The sequence below is a fragment of the Oryctolagus cuniculus genome, chromosome 12 (assembly GCF_964237555.1).
Source record: "Oryctolagus cuniculus chromosome 12, mOryCun1.1, whole genome shotgun sequence".
NCBI classification, from domain to species: Eukaryota; Metazoa; Chordata; class Mammalia; order Lagomorpha; family Leporidae; genus Oryctolagus; species Oryctolagus cuniculus.
This window is the reverse complement of record NC_091443.1, coordinates 65,211,004-65,230,016: the sequence shown is the minus strand read 5'-3', so window position 1 is coordinate 65,230,016 and position 19,013 is coordinate 65,211,004. Positions and strand designations below refer to the sequence as shown.

The following is a 19,013-nucleotide window of genomic DNA, read 5'->3' as shown; positions in this document are numbered from 1 at the left end:
TTCCTTGTTCTCTCCTAGTTTTTGGCAGTCTGTCATCTTCACACTCTCAGATCTGTCTGACCGCTCTGACACTTTTTTAGCATGTATGGTCCGCATTGACCCTGCCTTATTTGGTGGGTAGGGTTTCCTTTTCTGCACTCCCTTAAAGGACGGAAGGTGGGCCTCTCTTTCACTGGTATGTGCTAGTCCCTATTGATGCGTGCTGGTCACGTTGGTACGTGTTGGTCACATTTGATAGTCATGAGTGAGGAACATTTAAGGGGAAAATGGAGGCGGGGTGGCAGGGGTCGTTACATAGGAGAAGGCTCGCCCTGGTATTTCCCTCTGAACTATGTGGGTGGCTGGTGCCAGGGGCCTTGGCTGGCAGCCCCTGAGGAGGACATACTCCTGAATCAGTTGGTTCTGGGCACCTCACGGAGAAGCGTGCCCTTCTGCTCAGCGTTTCTGTCACTCTGACTTTGTAGTCCAGGGGATTTTCAGGTGGGTACCATTGCAAGGAAGGGCCTCTCCCGTCCTGCTGTCGGTTATGGAGTCATCGCGTGCGCGTGCTTATTTGTTCGCGGTGTCTCTCGCCAGCACACGGAGACTGGGGAGGAGGTGCTGCGCATGTGTGTGGCCGTGAAAAAGAAGCTGCAGCTCTACTTCTGGAAGGACCGGGAGTTTCATGAGTTGCAGGTAGGTCCACTCTGGCCTGGTCGGCGGATTGGGTAGAACTGCTGCTGCTGTTGGCCCACAGCCTGCTCAGCTCTAGAGATGTGCAGGGGTCCAGCCGTATCCTCCCCAGATGGGCCCCCTGCTAGCAAGTGACAGCCCCTTCGTGCCCATTGTGAGATGGTTCTGTGTCCCTGTAGACTGTTGTATTTCACCGTGGACTTTCACCTTTCCCAGAGGCTCTCTGACCGTTCACGGGGAACGTGTTTTTGTTAGAGCGGCTTCCTGGCCTTGTGCTTGGAGACTTGTGTGCAGAAGAGGGTGGAGGTTGTTTGCAGAGCGGTGGTGTGATAACAGGAAGGTTGGGGTGTTTTCTTTTTGGTGTGTTTTCACTTTGATCTTGCCGTCTTTTCCAGGGGGACTTCAGTGTACCCGATGTGCCTAAGTCCATGGCATGGTGTGAAAATTCCATCTGCGTGGGTTTCAAGAGAGACTACTACCTGATACGGGTAAAATCTTATTATTTTTGCAAATGCCATCAGTTTACCTTGGGGCGGATGGTTCGGAGTTTGCCTTGGGAGATGAGTATGTGCTTCTGAACTGCACGTCAAGAGACCACCTTAAATAGAGCTTTTGGCATAACAGGGTGTGTGTTCATGCGACTGTTTTTTATTTTTTCTTTCAGCATTTTTCCATGAATAAGGTGTCTGTGTAACTTAAGCCAGACAGTAACCTTGAATTCTGTAGCTAATGACTTAGTCTCATTACATAAGTGTGTGTTAGAACAGGTGATCAGGGCTAGCTCTGTGGCATAGCGGGTAAAGCCACTGCCTGCAGTGCCGGCATCCCATATGGGCGCCAGTTCGAGTCCCAGCTGCTCCTCTTCTGATCCAGCTCTCTGCTATAGGCTGGGAAAATAGTAGAAGATGGCCCAAGTCCTTGGGCCCCTGCATCCACATGTGATACCCGGAAGAAGCTCCTGGCTCCAGATCAGCACAGCTGCAGCCATCTGGGGTATGAGCCAGCAGACTGGAAGGCCTCTCTCTCTCTCTGTCTGCCTCTTTGTAACTCTGCCTGTCAAATAATGAATCTTTTTTAAAAAATAAATACAAATAAAAATAAATAAATTCAAAAAAAATAAAGAACAGGTGATCTGGGCTACTCATCTATCCATCAGCCTTCTCATGGGCTGCTACCCCTCAGACCTTAGTGCTCAGGAATTAAACTGATTTTATTAGTAGTATTTTTTAAAGATTTATTTATTTATTTGAAAGGCAGAGTTACAGAAAGAGAGGGAGAGACAGAGAGAGAGAGAGAAGGCTTACATCCACTGGTTCACTTCCCAAATGGCTACAATGGCCAGAGCTGGGCTGGTCTGAAGCCAGGAGCCAGGAGGTTCCTCCAGGTCTCCCACATGGGTGCAGGGGCCCAAGCACTTGTGCCATCCTCTGCGACCCTTCCTTAATTTTATTATTTACTTAAATATTTGTAAGACTTTGAATCTCTCGCTTCCCACTCCCACAAATCCTTTACTATGTATGTTTTAGAAACTATTTCCATTTTTATTTCAAAAGCTACATGTGTTTATTATAGAAAGTAAGAAGATACTGATAATAATAATCTCTCCAACCAGAAATGATCACTGTTAACCTTTTTGGCATAAGGGCTTCTAGCCTGTTTACACAACTATGATACCCACTGTTCACAAAACTGCCAGACACAGTGTTTTATAACTTGCTTTTTCTCTTAATCTAAGTGCTGAATATCCGTGACATTGTTATTTGTCCCCCAGCGTGCATGCTGTCTGTGGAGAGGATAGCTCCACCGTTCCTTTCACGGAGTAGCCTAGATCTTGGCTTCGTACTGGTCTCACACTCCAGACGTGGCCATTCTGTAGGTCTCTCTCTCCACCTCCCCTGTCCCCTCCGATGAGCTCTTCGTGATGTATTTGTTGCATATGTTTGCTGTTAGACTCTCCTAATCCATCAGCCCGTGGTTGCAGACCCCTGGAGGAGCCACTGGGTTAGCTGACTGGAATTGCAGCGCGGTCCAGGTGTTGAGACAAGTCCACAAGGCGCAGGGGAGCCGGAGGCTGCAAGCAGACTCTCAGTGCTCTGACTGCCGTGCCTGCTGCCATCCGCCTGCTGAGGGTGGAGTCTTCTTAGGGTCAAAAGGTTGCTTTCGGACCCGGCAGTTCTGAAACCATTCATTTTTTTACATACAGTAAAAAATAATTCGTTTTGGTGTGAAGCTCTGTGTTTTGATCAAAGTCTAGAGTTATATAACTACTACTGCAATCCAGATTCAGACAGTTTCATCACCCCCCAAAATTCCCTCATCCTGTGCCTTTGAAATCAGTCCCTCCTCCTACTTCCAATCTCTGGTAACCACTGATTTCCTCCCTCCCTCCCTCCCTCCCTCCCTCCCTCCCTCCCTTTCTTCCTTCCTTTTGTTGTTTATTTATTTGTTTGAAAGTCAGAGTGACAGAGAGAGGGAAAGCCAGGGAGAGATGTTCTGTTTATTGCTTCACCCCCCAAATTGCTGCAACAGCCAGGCCTCAGCCAGGCCACAGCCAGGAGCCAGGAACTCCATTCAGGTCTCATGTGGGTGGCAGGATCCCAAGTACTTGAACCATTTCCTACTACCTCCCAGGCACATTAAGGGGGAGATAGATTGGGAGCGGAGCAGTACTTCAATATGGGATGCTGGTGTTGTAGGTGGCAGCTTAACCTGCTACACAACACTGGTCCCTTTTTTTTTTAAATTAATTTATTATTATTTGAGAGGCAGAGAGAAAGGGAGAGGGAGAGGGAGAGGGAGAGGGAGGGAGGGAGAGAGGGAGAGGTCTCCCATCCACTGTTTCATTCCCCAAGTGGCTGCAATGGCTGGAGCTGAGCCAATCGGAAGCCAGGAGCCTAGAGCTTCTTCTGGGTCTCCCACATGGGCACAGGGCCCCAAGAACTTGGACCATCTTTTACTGCTTTCCCAGGCCATAAATGGAGAGCTGGATTGGAAGTGGAGCAGCCACGACTCGGGGTGCCAGCACTGCAGGCAACGGCTTCACTATGCCACAGCATTGGCCCCTGATTTATTCTTCATCTCTTATCAGTTTGCTTTTTCCAGAATATCATGTAAATGGAATCACACAGTGTATAGACTTTTTCACTTAGCAGAGTGCATTTGAGATTCATCCGTGTCCTCGTGTGTATGTGAATAGTTTTTTTTATGGCAATGTAAAAGTCTGTGGTATGGATATACCGCAGTTTATCTATTCCTGAGTTGAAGGATAAAATTGTTTCTGATTTTCAGCAATTATGAATAAAGCTGCTGTTAATGTTGGCAAACAGATGTTTATGTAAGCGTAAGTTTTTGTTTCTTGGGCAGATGCCTGGGAATGTTATAGCTGCGTCACGTGCAGGTGTCTGTTTGACTTTCTGAAAGCAGCAGACATCAGGGCTGGCATAATGGATTAAGCTGCCTCCTGCAATGCTAGCATCCTATGTGGGTGCTGGTTCAAGTCCCAGCTGCTCCACTCCAATCCAGCTCCCTGCTGATGAGCCTGGGAAAGCACCAGGAGATGACCCAAGTCCTTGGGCCTCTGCATCCACATGGGAGACCCAGATGAAGCTCCTGGCTCCTGGCTTTAGCCTGGCCCAGCCTTGGTTTTTGTGACCATTTGAGGAGTAACCAGTGGATAGAAGAGCTCTTGCTCTCTCTCTCTCTCTCCTCTGTCTCTGTAACTCTGCCTTTCAAATAACTAAAATTAAAAAAAAAAAAAAAAAAAAGCAGATGAAATGGCTGTACTGCTTCTCATTCCCATCAGTAGCTAATGCATTCTCTCTGGCACTTGGCATCGTCAGTTGCTGGGCCTGATGCTGTTCCCTGTGTTAGAGAAAAAGAGAACTGTTTATTATTATTATTATTATTATTATTATTATTTAAGATTTTTAAAAATTTATTTGAAAGAGTTACAAAGAGAGGAAGAGACAGAGAGAGATCTTCCATATGCTGGTTCATTCCCTGAGTAGCCTAAATGACCAGGGCTGAGCCAAGCCAAAGCCAGGAGTCAGGAACCAGGAATTCCATCACAAGGGTACAGGGGTCCAAGCGCTTGGACCTACTTCCACTGCTTTCCCACACAATTAGCAGGGAGCTGGATCAGAGGTGGAGCAGCTAGGACACGAACCAGTGCCCATATAGTACTGTGCAGGTGGTGGCTTTACCCACTATGCCACAGTGCCAGCCCCAAGAACTGGTTTTAATGGTGATGACAAGGTTTCTCATAACAAACTCTATGGTAGTTCCTTATGTCAAACAAGGAATATGGGCTTCTGTATGTCTGGGGTTTTGTCTGGGCTTTTCCAAGCAATGTTCATGCCTCTGGCCAGGGAATGCTGGGTGACTCACTTTGTGTCTTCCTGTAGGTGGATGGAAAGGGGTCCATCAAAGAGCTCTTTCCAACAGGAAAACAACTGGAGCCCTTAGTTGCACCTCTGGCAGATGGAAAAGTGGCTGTGGGCCAGGATGACCTCACCGTGGTACTCAACGAGGAGGGGACCTGCACACAGAAGTGTGCCCTGAACTGGACAGACATCCCAGTGGCCATGGGTGAGACCCCGGAAGCTGCCGTGTCCCACTTGGGGCTGGGGTTGTTTGTTATCCCTCCAGAATGGAATCTCACTCGTAGCTTTTAACAGATGGCTTTACACTGAGTCATTCACTCTCTGTTCTGCATTATAAGTAGATGATGTTTTAGGGTCATTGAATATGAGAAAGTCTAGTTTTTTCAGAAAGCTGAGTTATACTTCAGTGGGGAAAAGAATATAAACTAAAATAATGACTGCTGCTATTTTTATTTCCTTTTCTTCCACCTACTTTTTAATGGTTTTATCACATCTTCTACCAAGTAGACTACACATAGATATTAGTGAAAGTTCCTTATTTATTCCTTTATATAATTCAGTATTGAAGGGTGCTTTTTTTAAAAGATTTATTTATTTGAAAGATAAAGTGACAGAGGGGCCAGCACTGTGATGTAGCGGGTAAAGCTGCAGTCTACAGTGCCAGCATTCTATATGGGCACCAGTTTGAGACCCAGCTGCTCCACTTCCAATCCAGCTCTCTGCTGTGGCCTCGGAAAGCAGTAGAAGATGGCTCAAGTCTTTGGCCCCTGCACCCACGTGGGAGACCTGAAAGAAGCTCCTTGCTCCTGGCTTTGGACTGGCCCAGCTCTGGCCATTGTGGCCATTTGGAGAGTGAAACAGTAGATAGAAGACTTCTCTCTCTCTCTTTCTCTCTCTCTCTACCTCTGCCTCTCAAATAAATAAATAGATCTTAAAAAAAAAAAAAAAGTTAAAGTGACAAAGAGAAATCTTTCATCCTCTGGTTCACTTCACAAATGTCCACACAGCCCAGGGTGGGCCAGGCCAAAGCCTGGAGCCAGGATCTCCATCCAGGTCTCCCATGTGGGTGGCAGGAATGCAGATGCTTGGGCCATTTTCTGCTGCTTTCCCAGGCCCATTAGCAGGGAGCTGTATTGGAAGCAGAGCAGCCCAGACCCAAACCAGTGCTCTGATATGGGATGCTAGCGTTGCAAGCAATAGCCTAACTCAGTGCACCACCACTGGCCCCAGGGCTTTCGGCATGGTGGTTATTGTTGCTCTTGTTTTTGTGGCTTAGAGACACAGACTGTGTGTAGACGTCAGTTATCAAGAGTTGGGGAGAGTGAACAAGTGAGATATGACTACCCTAAGAGTTTCTTATTTATAGATTTCCTTTTTTTTCTTATTAAATTAGACTTTCTTCAAGTGGGCCAGATTTTAAAAAGGGAAAAGAAATTTTATATTTTTAAAAAAGATTTGTTTAAAAGGTAGGGTGACAGAGAAAGAGGGACAGATACAGAGTGAAAGAGAGAGGGAGAGAGAGAGAACATCCATCCACTGGGTCACTCCCCAAATGGCTGCAACAGGTGGGACTGGGCTAGGCTGAAGCCAGGAGCCAGGAATCCATCTGGGTCTCACACATGAGTGGCAGGGGCCCAGGGACTTGGGCTACTTTCTGCTCCTTTTCTTGGCATATTAGCAGGGAGCTGGATCAGAAGTGGAGTAGTTGGGACCCAAATTAGTTATGGGTGTTGAAGGGGCAGCTAAACCTGTTCCACAACACCAGCCCCAAGAAACTTTACATATTTACCCATTCGCATTAAAGTGAATTATACTGGGACTGGCGTTGTGGCATAGCACATTAAGCTGCCTACAATGCTGGCATATCATATGGGTGCCAGTTCAAGTCCCAGCTGCTCCACTTCAATCCAGCTCCCTGCTAATGGCCTGGGAAAAGTAGTGGAAGATGGCCAAGTGCATGGGCCCCTATACCTACATTGGAGACCCAGTTGGCCTGGCTCTTGGCTTTGGCCTGGCCCAGCCATGGCCATTGAGGCCATCTGGGGAGTGAACTAGCGGATAGAAAATAGATCTGTCTCTCTATCTGTCTCCACGTGGGAGCAAGGGCACAAGCTCTTGGGTCATTTTCTAATATTTTCCTAAGCACATTAACAGGCAGCTGGATCAGCAGTGGAGCAGTTGGGACTCAAACCAGCACCTGTATGGGATGCTGGCTTTGCAAGCGGTGGCTTTAACCCATTATGCCACAAAGCTGGCCCCAAGTTTTTGTGTTTTAAAAGATATGCTTTTTGTGTACTTATTTTCTGAATTTCTCCATTTAAGCATCTTTTACCACACGGTTTCTGAAACAAGGAAAGACTTTCCTTGCAAGGATTATGGCTGTCAGCTCTACCTTTTATATACTGACTTTTTTTGTGCTTTTCTAAGATTTCTGCTTCATTCAGCTTTCTGAGCTTTGGATTGTCAGAAGCCAATCAAATAGTGTGGGAAGAGGGGACGGCATTGTGGCACAGCAGACTGAAATGCTGCCTGTGACGCTGGTACCCCATGTGAGTGCCAGTCAGGTCTGGGCTGCTTCACTTCCTCCTATCCTGTTCCTTGCTAATGCGCCTAGGAAGGCCATGGAGGATGGCCCTGCCACCCTAGTAGGAGACCAAGATGGAGTTCCAGGTCCCTGACTTCACTGCAGCCATCTCGGGAGTGAACTGGCAGGTGGATGACCTCTCTCTCTCTCTCTCTCTCTCTCACTCTCTCACTCTCTCACTCTCTCACTCTGTAACTCTGTATTTCAAATAAATAAATCTTTAAAAAGTAGTATAAAAGAAAAGAGTAGATATGGTAAATGTTATTTTCAAAAAAATATAAAAAAGTAAGATAAAACAAAAAAGGGGGAAAATAAACAAAAAAATTTAAAAATGGGGAGCAAAAAATAGAGGAAGAAAGAATGGAGAAAGGAGTATAACCTAAGAATTTACAGTGGATTAACAAGAGTAAATTTTGGATTATGGATGTTTGAGTGAATGTTTTTTTAAATGTTTATTTGTTTATTTTTAGTTTGAAAGGCAAAAAAAACAAAGGCAGACAGAAAGAGAGTTCCCACCCACTGATTCTTCCTCAGATGCCCACAACAGCCAGGGACTGTTCCCCACATCTGGGACTCCCATGTGGGTAACAGGGCCACACCCACTTTGGCCATCACAGCTACTTCCCAGGGTCCATGTTAGCAGAAATCTAGAATCGAGCTGGGCATCAAACACAGGCACTCTAATATGAGACACAGGCATCTTTTTTTTGGTTAAGATTTTTTTATTTTCTTGAAAGAAAGGCAGTTAGAGAGAGAGAGGGAGGGATGAAGAGAGAGAACTTCCATCTGCTTGGTTCACTCCCTAAATGACTACTAATGGCCGAGGCTGGGCCAGGCTAAAGCCAGGAGCCAGCAGCTTCTTGCGGGTCTCCCACATGAATAGGAGAGGCCCAAGCCCTTGAGCCATCCTCTGCTGCTTTCCCAGACCACTGGCAGGGAGCTGGATCGGAAGTGGAACAGTCTGTACTCTAACTGGTGCCCATATGGGATTCCGGACAGGCGGCAGCTTTACTGTCTACGCCCCACAGGTCCTTTTTATAGCAGCATTCGTCCATTCATGAGGGAGGAGCTTTCGTGACTGGAACACCTTCCGTGAGGCCCCGCCTCCCAGCACTGTCACACTGGGATTAGCTGCCAGCACGTGAGATTTGAAGGGACGACCGCATTTGAACCCTTGCAGGCATCTCTTCCCTGTGAAAAACTTCAAGCAGGAACATTGGCTAAAAATATGGAATTCTTAGAATCATTTTAGGGGAAATCAGAAAAAGTTACCTTACTCTTTCCCTTTCTAAGGGAACAGAAGAAGAATTTCTTTACCTGGTTCTCCCACAGCTGCCTTGTCGGCAGCAGCAGCCCCAGCTGTGGACTGACCTGGCTTTGTGACTCACAGCAGGGAGTAGTTGAAGCTTCCATCCAGTTCTTTGGGGGAAACCACAAGCGTGCGATCAGGTCACTCTCAGCCAGACTGGATGTATCTCTTTTGTACAAGAGATTTGTTTCCCGTTACTCTGGCAAAGCAATTTTTTTTCCCGTTCTCTACCACAACATAAGACCCTGGCTTGGTATTTGACTAGTGGGCTGTTTGGAGATCCATTTAAATGCAGTTTAGAATGGGTGACAGAGACATCCCAGAAGCACAGAGCCATAGAGCAGGTGGACAGCTCAGCTTGTTCTCTCGCACACAGAGCACCAGCCTCCCTACATCATCGCAGTGTTGCCGCGCTACGTGGAGATCCGAACATTCGAGCCGAGACTTCTGGTCCAAAGCATTGAGTTGCAAAGGCCTCGTTTCATCTCCTCTGGAGGGTGAGGAATTTTTGTTTTTTACTGTGGCTGCTGTGTTACCCACAGCTCTACAGCCACCCGTGTCATCACAGAGCCCGTGCTCTTTTGCTAATATCCTCACTCCTGCCTACAGATCAAACATCATCTACGTGGCCAGCAATCATTTTGTTTGGAGACTCATTCCTGTTCCCATGGCCACCCAAATCCAGCAACTTCTCCAGGATAAGCAGTTTGAACTGGCGCTGCAGCTCGCGGTAAGTCTTAGCTTGATCCTCGGATTTGAGTCCACCTTCCTTCCTGTTCTCAAACATAGGTGAGTTTGTTACAGATGTTCATACTTAGTTTGGACTAGAAGAAGCACACAGCAGGAAGTCTGGGGTCTGTGTATACGGTAAATCTAGGTGATGTTACTTTTTCACTCTTGCTTATCTGTCAAACATAGAATGAATGCCAGTTATAAAAACAGTACCTCATAAAATTAATGGGAGAGTAAAATAATTTAATAGATGTTGTCTGATCTTGAAAAATTGGAGACACTGCAGACATTAAAGTGTAGCAACAATCTCTCTCTCTCTCCCTCTATCTCTGTAACTTTGCATTTCAAATAGATCAATTTTTTTTTAAAGAAAAAGAAAAAAGGAAGAAGAAATGTACTATCCTGGTCTAGTTGAATGCAACAGATGAAAGGTTCCTCAAACTTCCATTCAGCAGCAAACCCCGGGGCTTAGAAAAGTAGGCCTTCCATGGCTGCACTCAGCCTGTATTCACATATTCATTTATTTTTTAAAGATTTATTTATTGGGCCAGTGCTGTGGCGTAGCGGGTAGAGCTGCTGCCTGTAGTGCTGGTATCCCCTATGGGTGCCGGTTCAAGTTCCAGCTGCCCCATTTCTGATCCAGCTCTCTGCTACGACCTGGGAAAGCAGTAGAAGATGGCCCAAGTCCTTGGACCCTGCACCTGTGTGGGAAACCCGGAAGAAGCTCCTGGCTCGTGGCTTTGGATTGGTGCAGCTCCAGCAGTTGTGGCCATCTGGGGAGTGAACCAGCAGATGGAAGACCTCTCTCTCTCTGCCTCTGCCTCTCTGTAACTCTGTCTTTCAAATAAATAAATCTTTAAAAAAAAACCCAAAAGATTTATTTATTTATGTGAAAGAGTTACAAAGAGAGAGGAATAAACAGAAAGTGAGATCTTCTGTCCTCCAGTTCATTCCCCAGATGGCGGCAACAGCCAGGACTGGGCTAGACTGAAGCCAGGAGCCAAGAGCTTTATCCAGGTCTCCCACATGGGTGCAGAGGCCCAGCGACTTGAGCCGTCTTCCTGGTCATTAGCAGGCCCCTACACTCACACATTTATGATCACTGCTTCCTCCAGTGTTGGCAAAGTGGTGACCTTGCTCCTGTTCCAGAGGTGCCCCCAAGAAGACCATCCCGGAAGTAGTCAGAGTCTGTGGTCCTGAAACAGTCCGTGATGATCATTGTCCTATGCGGAGGATGGATTTGATTTTAGGAGACACCTTAAGTCTTTCAGAGTCCTAGTCATTAAACAGGACAGTACTAACTTCAAGAAGTTTTTTGAGGGTAATAGTAGTAAAATTTCATTTTTAGAGCATCTTCTGAATTGCTCTGAAAGGAAAGCAGTGACTATATTTTTTTTCTTGGAATAAATATGTTTATAGTTACCTAAGTTGGCTACCCGCAAAGATCAACATTTATTTTGGATGTGTAAATTCTGTCTTTAAAACAAAAGTTCCCAAGCTGGCATTGTGGCATAGCAGGTAAAGCTGCTGCTTGCAACGCCAGCATCCCATACAGGCGCTGGTTCATGTCCCAGCTGCTCCACTTCAATCCAGCTCCCTGCTAATGAGCCTGGGAAAGCAGTAGAAGATGTGCTTCCTCCTGGTCTCCCATGCGGGTGCAGGGCCCAAGCACTTGGGCCATCCCCCACTGTACTCCCAGGCCACAGCAGAGAGCTGGACTGGAAGAGGAACAACCAGGACTAGAACCTGGCACCCATATGGGATGCTGGCGCTGCAGGCGGAGGATTAACCAAGTGAGCCACGGTGCCGGCCTCCATAGTTTTTGGACTTTAAAAAAAGAATATGCCATATGTAATTCTTATTAGTATATATATTTTTTTAATTTATTTGTTTGAAAGGCAAAGTTGTAGAGAGAGAGAGGTCTTCTATCCACTGGTTCACTCCCCAGATGGTCCAATGGCCAGAGCTATGCCAATCTGCATCCAGGAGCTAGGAGCTTCTTCTGGGTCTCCCACACAGGTGCAGGGGCCCAAGGACTTGGGCCATCTTCTACTGCTTTCCCAGGCCATAGCAGAGAGCTGGATTGGAAGTAGAGTAGCCAGGACTCGAACTGGCACCCATATGGGATGCTGGCATTGCAAGCGGTGGCTTTACCCGCTGACCCCTCGTTTCTTTTTTTAGATTTATTTATTTACTTATTTGAAGGACAGTTACAGAAAAAGAGAGATCTTCTGCTGGTTCACTTCCCAAATGGCTACACTGGTCTAGACTGAGCTAGAAGCTAGGAACTTCATGCAGGTTCCCCACATACATGGGAGAGACCTAAGCACTCAGGTCGTCTTCCTGCTTTTCCAGGTGCATTAGCAGGAAGGTGATAGAAGTAGAGCAGCAGGGACTCAAACTGGTGCTCATATGGGATGCTGGCAGAGGCTTAACTTGCTGCACCACGACCCTGGCCCCTAGCATCTATTTTTCTTAACAGGAGGGTCTCGGCATCATTTCAGTGATCTGCAAGTTGTCTGTTTAATCTTTGATAGAGAGGACGGAGTGAGTTCCTATTTCCTTCTCTTTCTAGGTCCGTAGTTAACTACGTTCTCTTTTTAGGACAAAAGAGGGCTGGTTGACATCGTTTTAGTAAACGATGAGAAATCCATCTTTGTTGTTGTTGTTGAAATAGATTAGATACGGCTGGCACTGCAGCTCAATAGGCTAATCCTCCGCCTACGGCGCCGGCACCCCGGATTCTAGTCCTGGTCGGGGTGCCGGATTCTGTCCCGGTTGCTCCTCTTCCAGTCCAGCTCTCTGCTGTGGCCAGGGAGTGCAGTGGAAGATGGCCCAAGTCCTTGGACCCTGCACCTGCATGGGAGACCAGGAGAAGCACCTGGCTCCTGGCATTGGATCAGCGTGGTGCGCCGGCTGCAACGTGCCGGCTGCAGCGGCCATTGGGGGGTGAACCAACGGCAAAAGGAAGACCTTTCTCTCTGTCTCTCTCACTAACTCTGCCTGTCAAAGAAAAAAAAAAAAAAGAAAGAAAGAAATAGATTAGAGAGTGAGCATTTGTCCCACCAGGTAGGATGCTGGTTAGGACATCTGCATCCCACATCAGAGTGCAGTGTCTGGCTCTAGCTCTTGACTCCAGTTTCCAACTAATGTGGACCCTGGGAGGCAGCAGTGATAGCTCAAGTAGCTGGATTTCTGCTGCCCACCTGGGAGACCTGGGTTGAGTTGCCAGCTCCTGGCTTTGGCTCCCAAGTTGTTGTGGGCATTTCGGAGTAAACCAGTAGATGGAGCTCTTTTCTTTCTTTCTTTCTTTTTTTTTTTTGTTTCTTTTCCTTTCTTTTATTTCGTTCCTTCCTGCTTCCTGCTCCATTTCCAATCCAGCTTCAGGGTGATGTACCTGGGAAAGCAGCAGATGATGGCATAGGCGCTTGGGCCCCTGCCACCCATGTGGGAGACCCGGATGGAGTTCCTGGCTTCTGGCTTCAGTCTTGCCTAGCTGTGGCTATTGGTGACCATTTGGGGAATGAACCCACAGATGGAAGATCTCTTTCTCTCTCTCTTCCCACCCTCCTTCCCTCCTCCTCTCTTCGTCTTCCCCTCTCTGTCATTATGCATAATAAATAATTTTTTAATAAGTCAATAAATAAATACTTAAAAAGAGATATTCTAAAGAACAAAATTAAATTAGATCAAGACTAGTTAAAAGGGATATAAGAAAAAAAGGTTCTTAAGGAAGAAACAAAGCTAACAATAGCTGCATTTCTTTGGCCCGTGCTGTGAACAGACTTTCCCAGCTGCTCTGGCCGTGCTAGGTGTCTCCTCCCTAGCACACGTGCCCTCCCGTCATGACAGGCCCTTGCACATGCACTGTTCCCTTTGCCAGGAGCACACCCTCCTCTCGCCCTCCCTTCTGTTGTCTGCCCACACTGGCTCAGATAATTCCAGCTCCTCCTGTCAGTTTAGGGCCCTCTTAGACTCACCACCCAGACTGGATTGGTTCCCCCTCCCACATGCTTCTGTCATCCCTCTTAAACTGTTTCATTTTGATTTTTGTTTGTTTTTAAACTGAACTCTAGACTTTATTCCTATTTGGCAGGTTTTTCCGTGAATGTCCATTTGTCAGTTCCTGGATCCATTCCAGAAATCCCATTGCAGTGCTTTGCTGTGTGTCCTTAGTGTCCCCTGGGGACCGCTTCTTCATCTTTCCTTGCTCTTCATGACCTTGGCAGTTCTCCGGAGTATGGTTAGGCATGGAGCAAAATCCGTGCTGCGTTTCATTTGTGTGGTTACTTAGCAGTCTTACGTTTCTTGTACACTTCGGTGTCTTTAGCTCCTAGGATACTGTCTCTCACTAGAGTGAACTAAGTGTTTCTTGAGTGAGTGAGCTCTTACCATTTCTGCTCTCTTATTAGGAAATGAAAGATGATTCCGACAGTGAAAAGCAGCAGCAAATCCATCACATCAAGAACTTGTATGCCTTCAACCTCTTCTGCCAGAAGCGCTTTGATGAGTCCATGCAAGTCTTTGCTAAGCTTGGCACAGGTAACAATGGGTATGACTTGCTGGTAAGGAACTAACGCACAGAAAGGAGAGGCAGAAATGACAGCAGATTTCTGGAATGGGCGCAGCTTATGCTCCTCTGCGTTGGTCCTCAAAGCTAGCATTGGGCGCCCACAGTGGTTCCGTGTTCATAGTCCCAATCCTGTGAGTCTGGCTTCCCGCACACCTGCAGGTTTCCAGTGTTCCCGAATGGTTTGCCCTCACCCTTAGGTTGGGATGACAGGAAAGCGTTCAGTTCAACCAAAGTGGATTTGGTCATTTAGCGTTTACTGAGTGCTGTTCCCTCAACCTCAGCCAGTATGAACTGTGGCTGCTTCCTGTACCAGTTAAGATTCTTGGCTGTGAGCAACAGAGGACAGTATGGGATAATTCAAGCAGAATCAGGATTATTGAAGCAGGGCTTTTGGAATATTAGGGGGATGGCATTGGAGAGACCCATAAAACTGATGGGAGATGAGGCTCAGGACTAGGTGGGAACAGAGGGATCTCCGGGGCCCCTCCAAGCAGGAAGCAGCAAGCTACACACACTAATCACTTAGTGTCCAGGGCAGGCTGGGTAGTCGTCCACTGGCATAGCCACTTCCTTAGTTACCACCTCTACCAGCTCTACTGTTGTTTAATCCTTAACAAAAACTGCCCCCAACTAGTGCAATAGCTATCCTTATAACAAAGTCACCCCAAACCTTACCTCTTGGTATCTGTTGGCCAGAACTGGGGAGGGGCTCCACTGGGCAGTTCTTGCTTCAGGCCTCATGTGGTTGCAGTTGTGTGTCAGTGGGGCTACTGTCATTTAAAGTCTCAACTGGGCTAGAGGGATCCACTTCCAAGCAGGCGAGTTCTCATGGCTGACAAATTAGTGCTGGATAGGGTCCAGTCGGGTCTTTCCACAGAGCTGCTTGAGTGTCCTCATGCATGGCTGACTTTTCCCAGAGGGAGCAAAGTACTTCTGTGACTGTCACTTCTGCTGTGTTCTGTTGATTTATAAGAGTTCTTCCAGGTTCAAGGCGAGGGAACATTCTCCATCTCTTTTTTTAATTTTTGAAATATTTGTATATTCATTTGAAAGGCAGAGCAACAGAGAGAAAAAGGAAGAGAGGGAGAGAGAGAGAGAGAGAGATCTTCCACCCACTGGTTTATTCCCCAAATGCCCCCACAACAGCTAGGTCTGGGCCAGGCTGAAGCCAGGAGCTGGGAATTCCATCCTGGTCCCCAACGTGGGTGGCCAGGTGCAAGCACATGGGCCATCTCCTGTTGCCTTCCCAAGTGCAATAGCTGGAGGCTGGGTCAGAACTAGAGTAGCCAGGACTCAAACTGACACTCTGATAAGGAATGCCTACACCACAACCAGTGGCTTAATCTACTGTACCACAATGCTAGCCCCTTATTTTAGTTTTTGGAAATAATTTCTTAGACAAATAGAAAGAGCTCCTATCCACCGATTCTCTCCCCCAGTGCTCGCAATAGCTAGGTCTGGACTGAAGCTGGGAATCAGGAACTCAACCTAGATCTCTGCATTAAGTGGTAGAGACCCAATACCTTGAGCCATTACCTGTTGCCTGCCAGGATCTGTGTTGGCAGGAAGCTGGAGTCAGGAAGTGGAGCTGGGAATGAAACCCAGACACTCCAGCATGAGCTGCAGGTGTCCTAACTGGTGTTGTAACTGCCAGGCTAAACGCTTGTCTCAGACGTGACGTCTCAATAGAGGAATACCTGCTCCATGAGAGGAACAGGTAGAGTGGGATCTGTGTTGGTGTGTGCTTGTCATGCTTATCTCCCTTGCTCAAGATGAAGAGGCTGTGGCAGCCAGGATTAGGTGGTACTCCCACTCCCAGGCTGTCCCGGGGTGAGGAGAGGGGTGCGGCCGTCCTCTGCTTCTGAAGACAAGCTGGGTGGTGGAGCTGTTCTCCCACCAGGACTACACTTGGTGCGTCTGTGAGTCTGTTTGTTGTCACTATGGCAAAAACCAGGGCTGGCTAACGTGTAAAGAAAAAAAGGTTTATTTAGCTCACAGTTTTAAAGGCTCAAAGTCCAAGATGGGGTGGCCCCATGGGTTCAGCCTCCGGTGCAGGCCTTCTGGGTACATCACCAGATGGCAGATGGCATTATTGTGTGAGAGGGAGAGAGCCATCATGTGACAAGACAGGAGGCGGCCGGCGCCACGGCTCAATAGGCTAATCCTCCACCTAGTGGCACCAGCACACTGGGTTCTAGTCCCGGTCGGGGCGCCGGATTCTGTCCCGGTTGCCCCTCTCCCAGGCCAGCTCTCTGCTATGGCCCGGGAGTGCAGTGGAGGATGGCCCAAGTGCTTGGGCCCTGCACCCCATGGGAGACCAGGAGAAGCACCTGGCTCTTGCCTTCGGATCAGCGCCGAGCGCCGGCTGCAGCACGCCAGCCGTGGCAGCCGTTGGAGGGTGAACCAACGGCAAAGGAAGACCTTCCTCTCTGTCTCTCTCTCTCACTGTCCACTCTGCCTGTCAAAAAAAAAAAAAAAAAAAAAAAAAAACAGGAGGCAAAAGAGATTCAGGGTAGGTTTGCTCTTTGTGTAATAACCTGCTCTCACGGGAACTAACCGAATCCCTTGAGAACCACCTTAATCCCTCTGAGTGTGGTGTCCCCCACCAGTGCCCCCCACCTTCACCAGGCCCCACCTCAAAAAGGTTCCACGACCTCAGCAGCCCCATTCTGGGGACCAAGCTGCCAGCACATGAAGCTCTGGGGGACAGATCCACACCATACCCACACCGTGGCAGTGGAAGAGGAATGGATTGATGAGTGTGGGCAGCCTACAAGTGATACAAGCCTGACCTCCTCCTCCAGATGAGCTTAATAACTGGGGCATTGTTTTCAGTGCACCACCAGCTCCTCGTGCCTAGTAAGTAGAACTTCCATAATAGCTTGATCTGTTTTCCATGTACCGGTTATACTCATACCCCAGCCCTGAAGCTTTAAAGCAGGCCTGATGAAGCAACTGCTTTTTAGTTTATTTATTCCCTCTCCCCCACCTTTTAAAAATACTTATTTATTTGAAAGGCAGAACATCAGAGGGAGAGGGAGAGATACTGAGAGAGATCTTATTTCCACTTGTGCACTCCCCAAATGGCTACAATAGCCAGGTGTAGACCAGGCCAAAGCCAGGAGCTAAGAACTCCACATGGGTCTCCCTCATGGATGGCAGGGGTCAAAGCACCAGGAATGCCATCCACTGTCTTCCCAGGTACATCAGCAGGGAGCTGGATCATAAGCTGAGCAGCCAGGACACAAATCAGCACTCCAATATGGTTTGCCCACGTCACAGGGAGTGGCTTAAACCACTGTGCCACAATGTTGGCCCTCAGTAACACCCTTTTACTATACATTGAGGTACAGGCATGTTTGCTGCAATGCCTTGTGAAATCTTACATTCTATCAAACATGCCTGTGAAAAATAACAGGGCTCAGGGGAATGTTAAGGTTGGAGCATTCCACTCAGTCTGTGTGACTTTGTAAGCACAGCACTGATAAAAACTATAAAAACCCCACTGGAATCACACTTCCACTGGTGCTGGTCCCAGTGAGGTAGTCCTTGGAAACTGGGCGGGGAAGGGGGAGATGTGCTTCTTCCTTTGGAATGCAGATCTTTGCAGGCATTTGCCTTTTTTTTTTTTTTTTTTTTTTTTGACAGGCAGAGTGGACAGTGAGAGAGAGAGAGACAGAGACAAAGGTCTTCCTTTGCCGTTGGTTAACCCTCCAATGGCCACCACGGCCGGCGCACCGCGCTGATCCGATGGCAGGAGCCAGGTGCTTCTCCTGGTCTCCCATGGGGTGCAGGGCCCAAGCACTTGGGCCATCCTCCACTGCACTCCCAGGCCACAGCAGAGAGCTGGCCTGGAAGAGGGGCAACCGGGACAGAATCCAGCGCCCTGACCGGGACTAGAACCCGGTGTGCCAGCGCCGCAAGGCGGAGGATTAGCCTAGTGAGCCACAGCGCCGGCAGGCATTTGCTTTTGATAGAAACCAGCTTGAACAAAATACAAAATCTGGGAGCTGACATTGTGGTGTAACAGGTTAAGCCACCACCTGTAATGCTGGCATCCCATATGGGTGCCAGCTCAAGTCCCAGCTGCTCCACTTCTGGTCCTGCTCTGCTAATGGGCCTGGAAAAGCAGCAAAAGATGGCAGTTGAAGGAATTCTGCACTGCCTCCAGAATTGCCCTGTTATAAATAATGTTTTCTTTTTTTTTTTTTTTTTTAACAGGCAGAGTGGACAGTGAGAGAGAGAGACAGAGAGAAAGGTCTTCCTTTTGCCGTTGGTTCACCCTCCAATGGCCGCCGCGGCTGGCGCGCTGCAGCCGGCGCACGGCGCTGATCCGAAGGCAGGAGCCAGGTGCTTCTCCTGGTCTCCCATGGGGTGCAGGGCCCAAGCACTTGGGCCATCCTCCACTGCACTCCCTGGTCACAGCAGAGAGCAGAGAGCTGGCCTGGAAGAGGGGCAACCGGGACAGAATCCGGCGCCCCTACCAGGACTAGAACCTGGTGTGCCGGCCGCCGCAAGGCGGAGGATTAGCCTATTGAGCCGCGGCGCCGGCCTAAATAATGTTTTCTGTATCTCTTCATACTTACGTGCTTCCTCCTCCTCCCATCTTTTGGATTCTTTTCTTTTTTGTTTTATTTATTTATTTATTTTTATGATTTATTTGTTTATTTGAAAGGCAGAGTTATTAGGAGGCAGAGGCAGAGAGAGAGGTCTTCCATCTCCTAGTTCACTCCCCAAATGACTGCAACGGCTGGAGCAAGG

At 48.0% G+C, this 19,013-nt stretch overlaps 1 protein-coding gene across 3 annotated transcripts in view; it reads left to right on the top strand.

Annotated features, from left to right (window-relative positions):
• The window catches only part of VPS39 (VPS39 subunit of HOPS complex), a 55,255-nt gene that overhangs the window by 21,845 nt on the left and 14,397 nt on the right, over positions 1-19,013 (top strand). For all 3 annotated transcript variants that reach the window (XM_008269136.4, XM_051822469.2, XM_070054052.1), the window contains 6 exons: positions 577-675; positions 1,068-1,160; positions 5,076-5,259; positions 9,324-9,444; positions 9,557-9,677; positions 14,092-14,221. In XM_008269136.4, the coding sequence (XP_008267358.1) occupies positions 577-675; positions 1,068-1,160; positions 5,076-5,259; positions 9,324-9,444; positions 9,557-9,677; positions 14,092-14,221 (748 nt within the window). The remainder of the gene's footprint in view (positions 1-576; positions 676-1,067; positions 1,161-5,075; positions 5,260-9,323; positions 9,445-9,556; positions 9,678-14,091; positions 14,222-19,013) is intronic.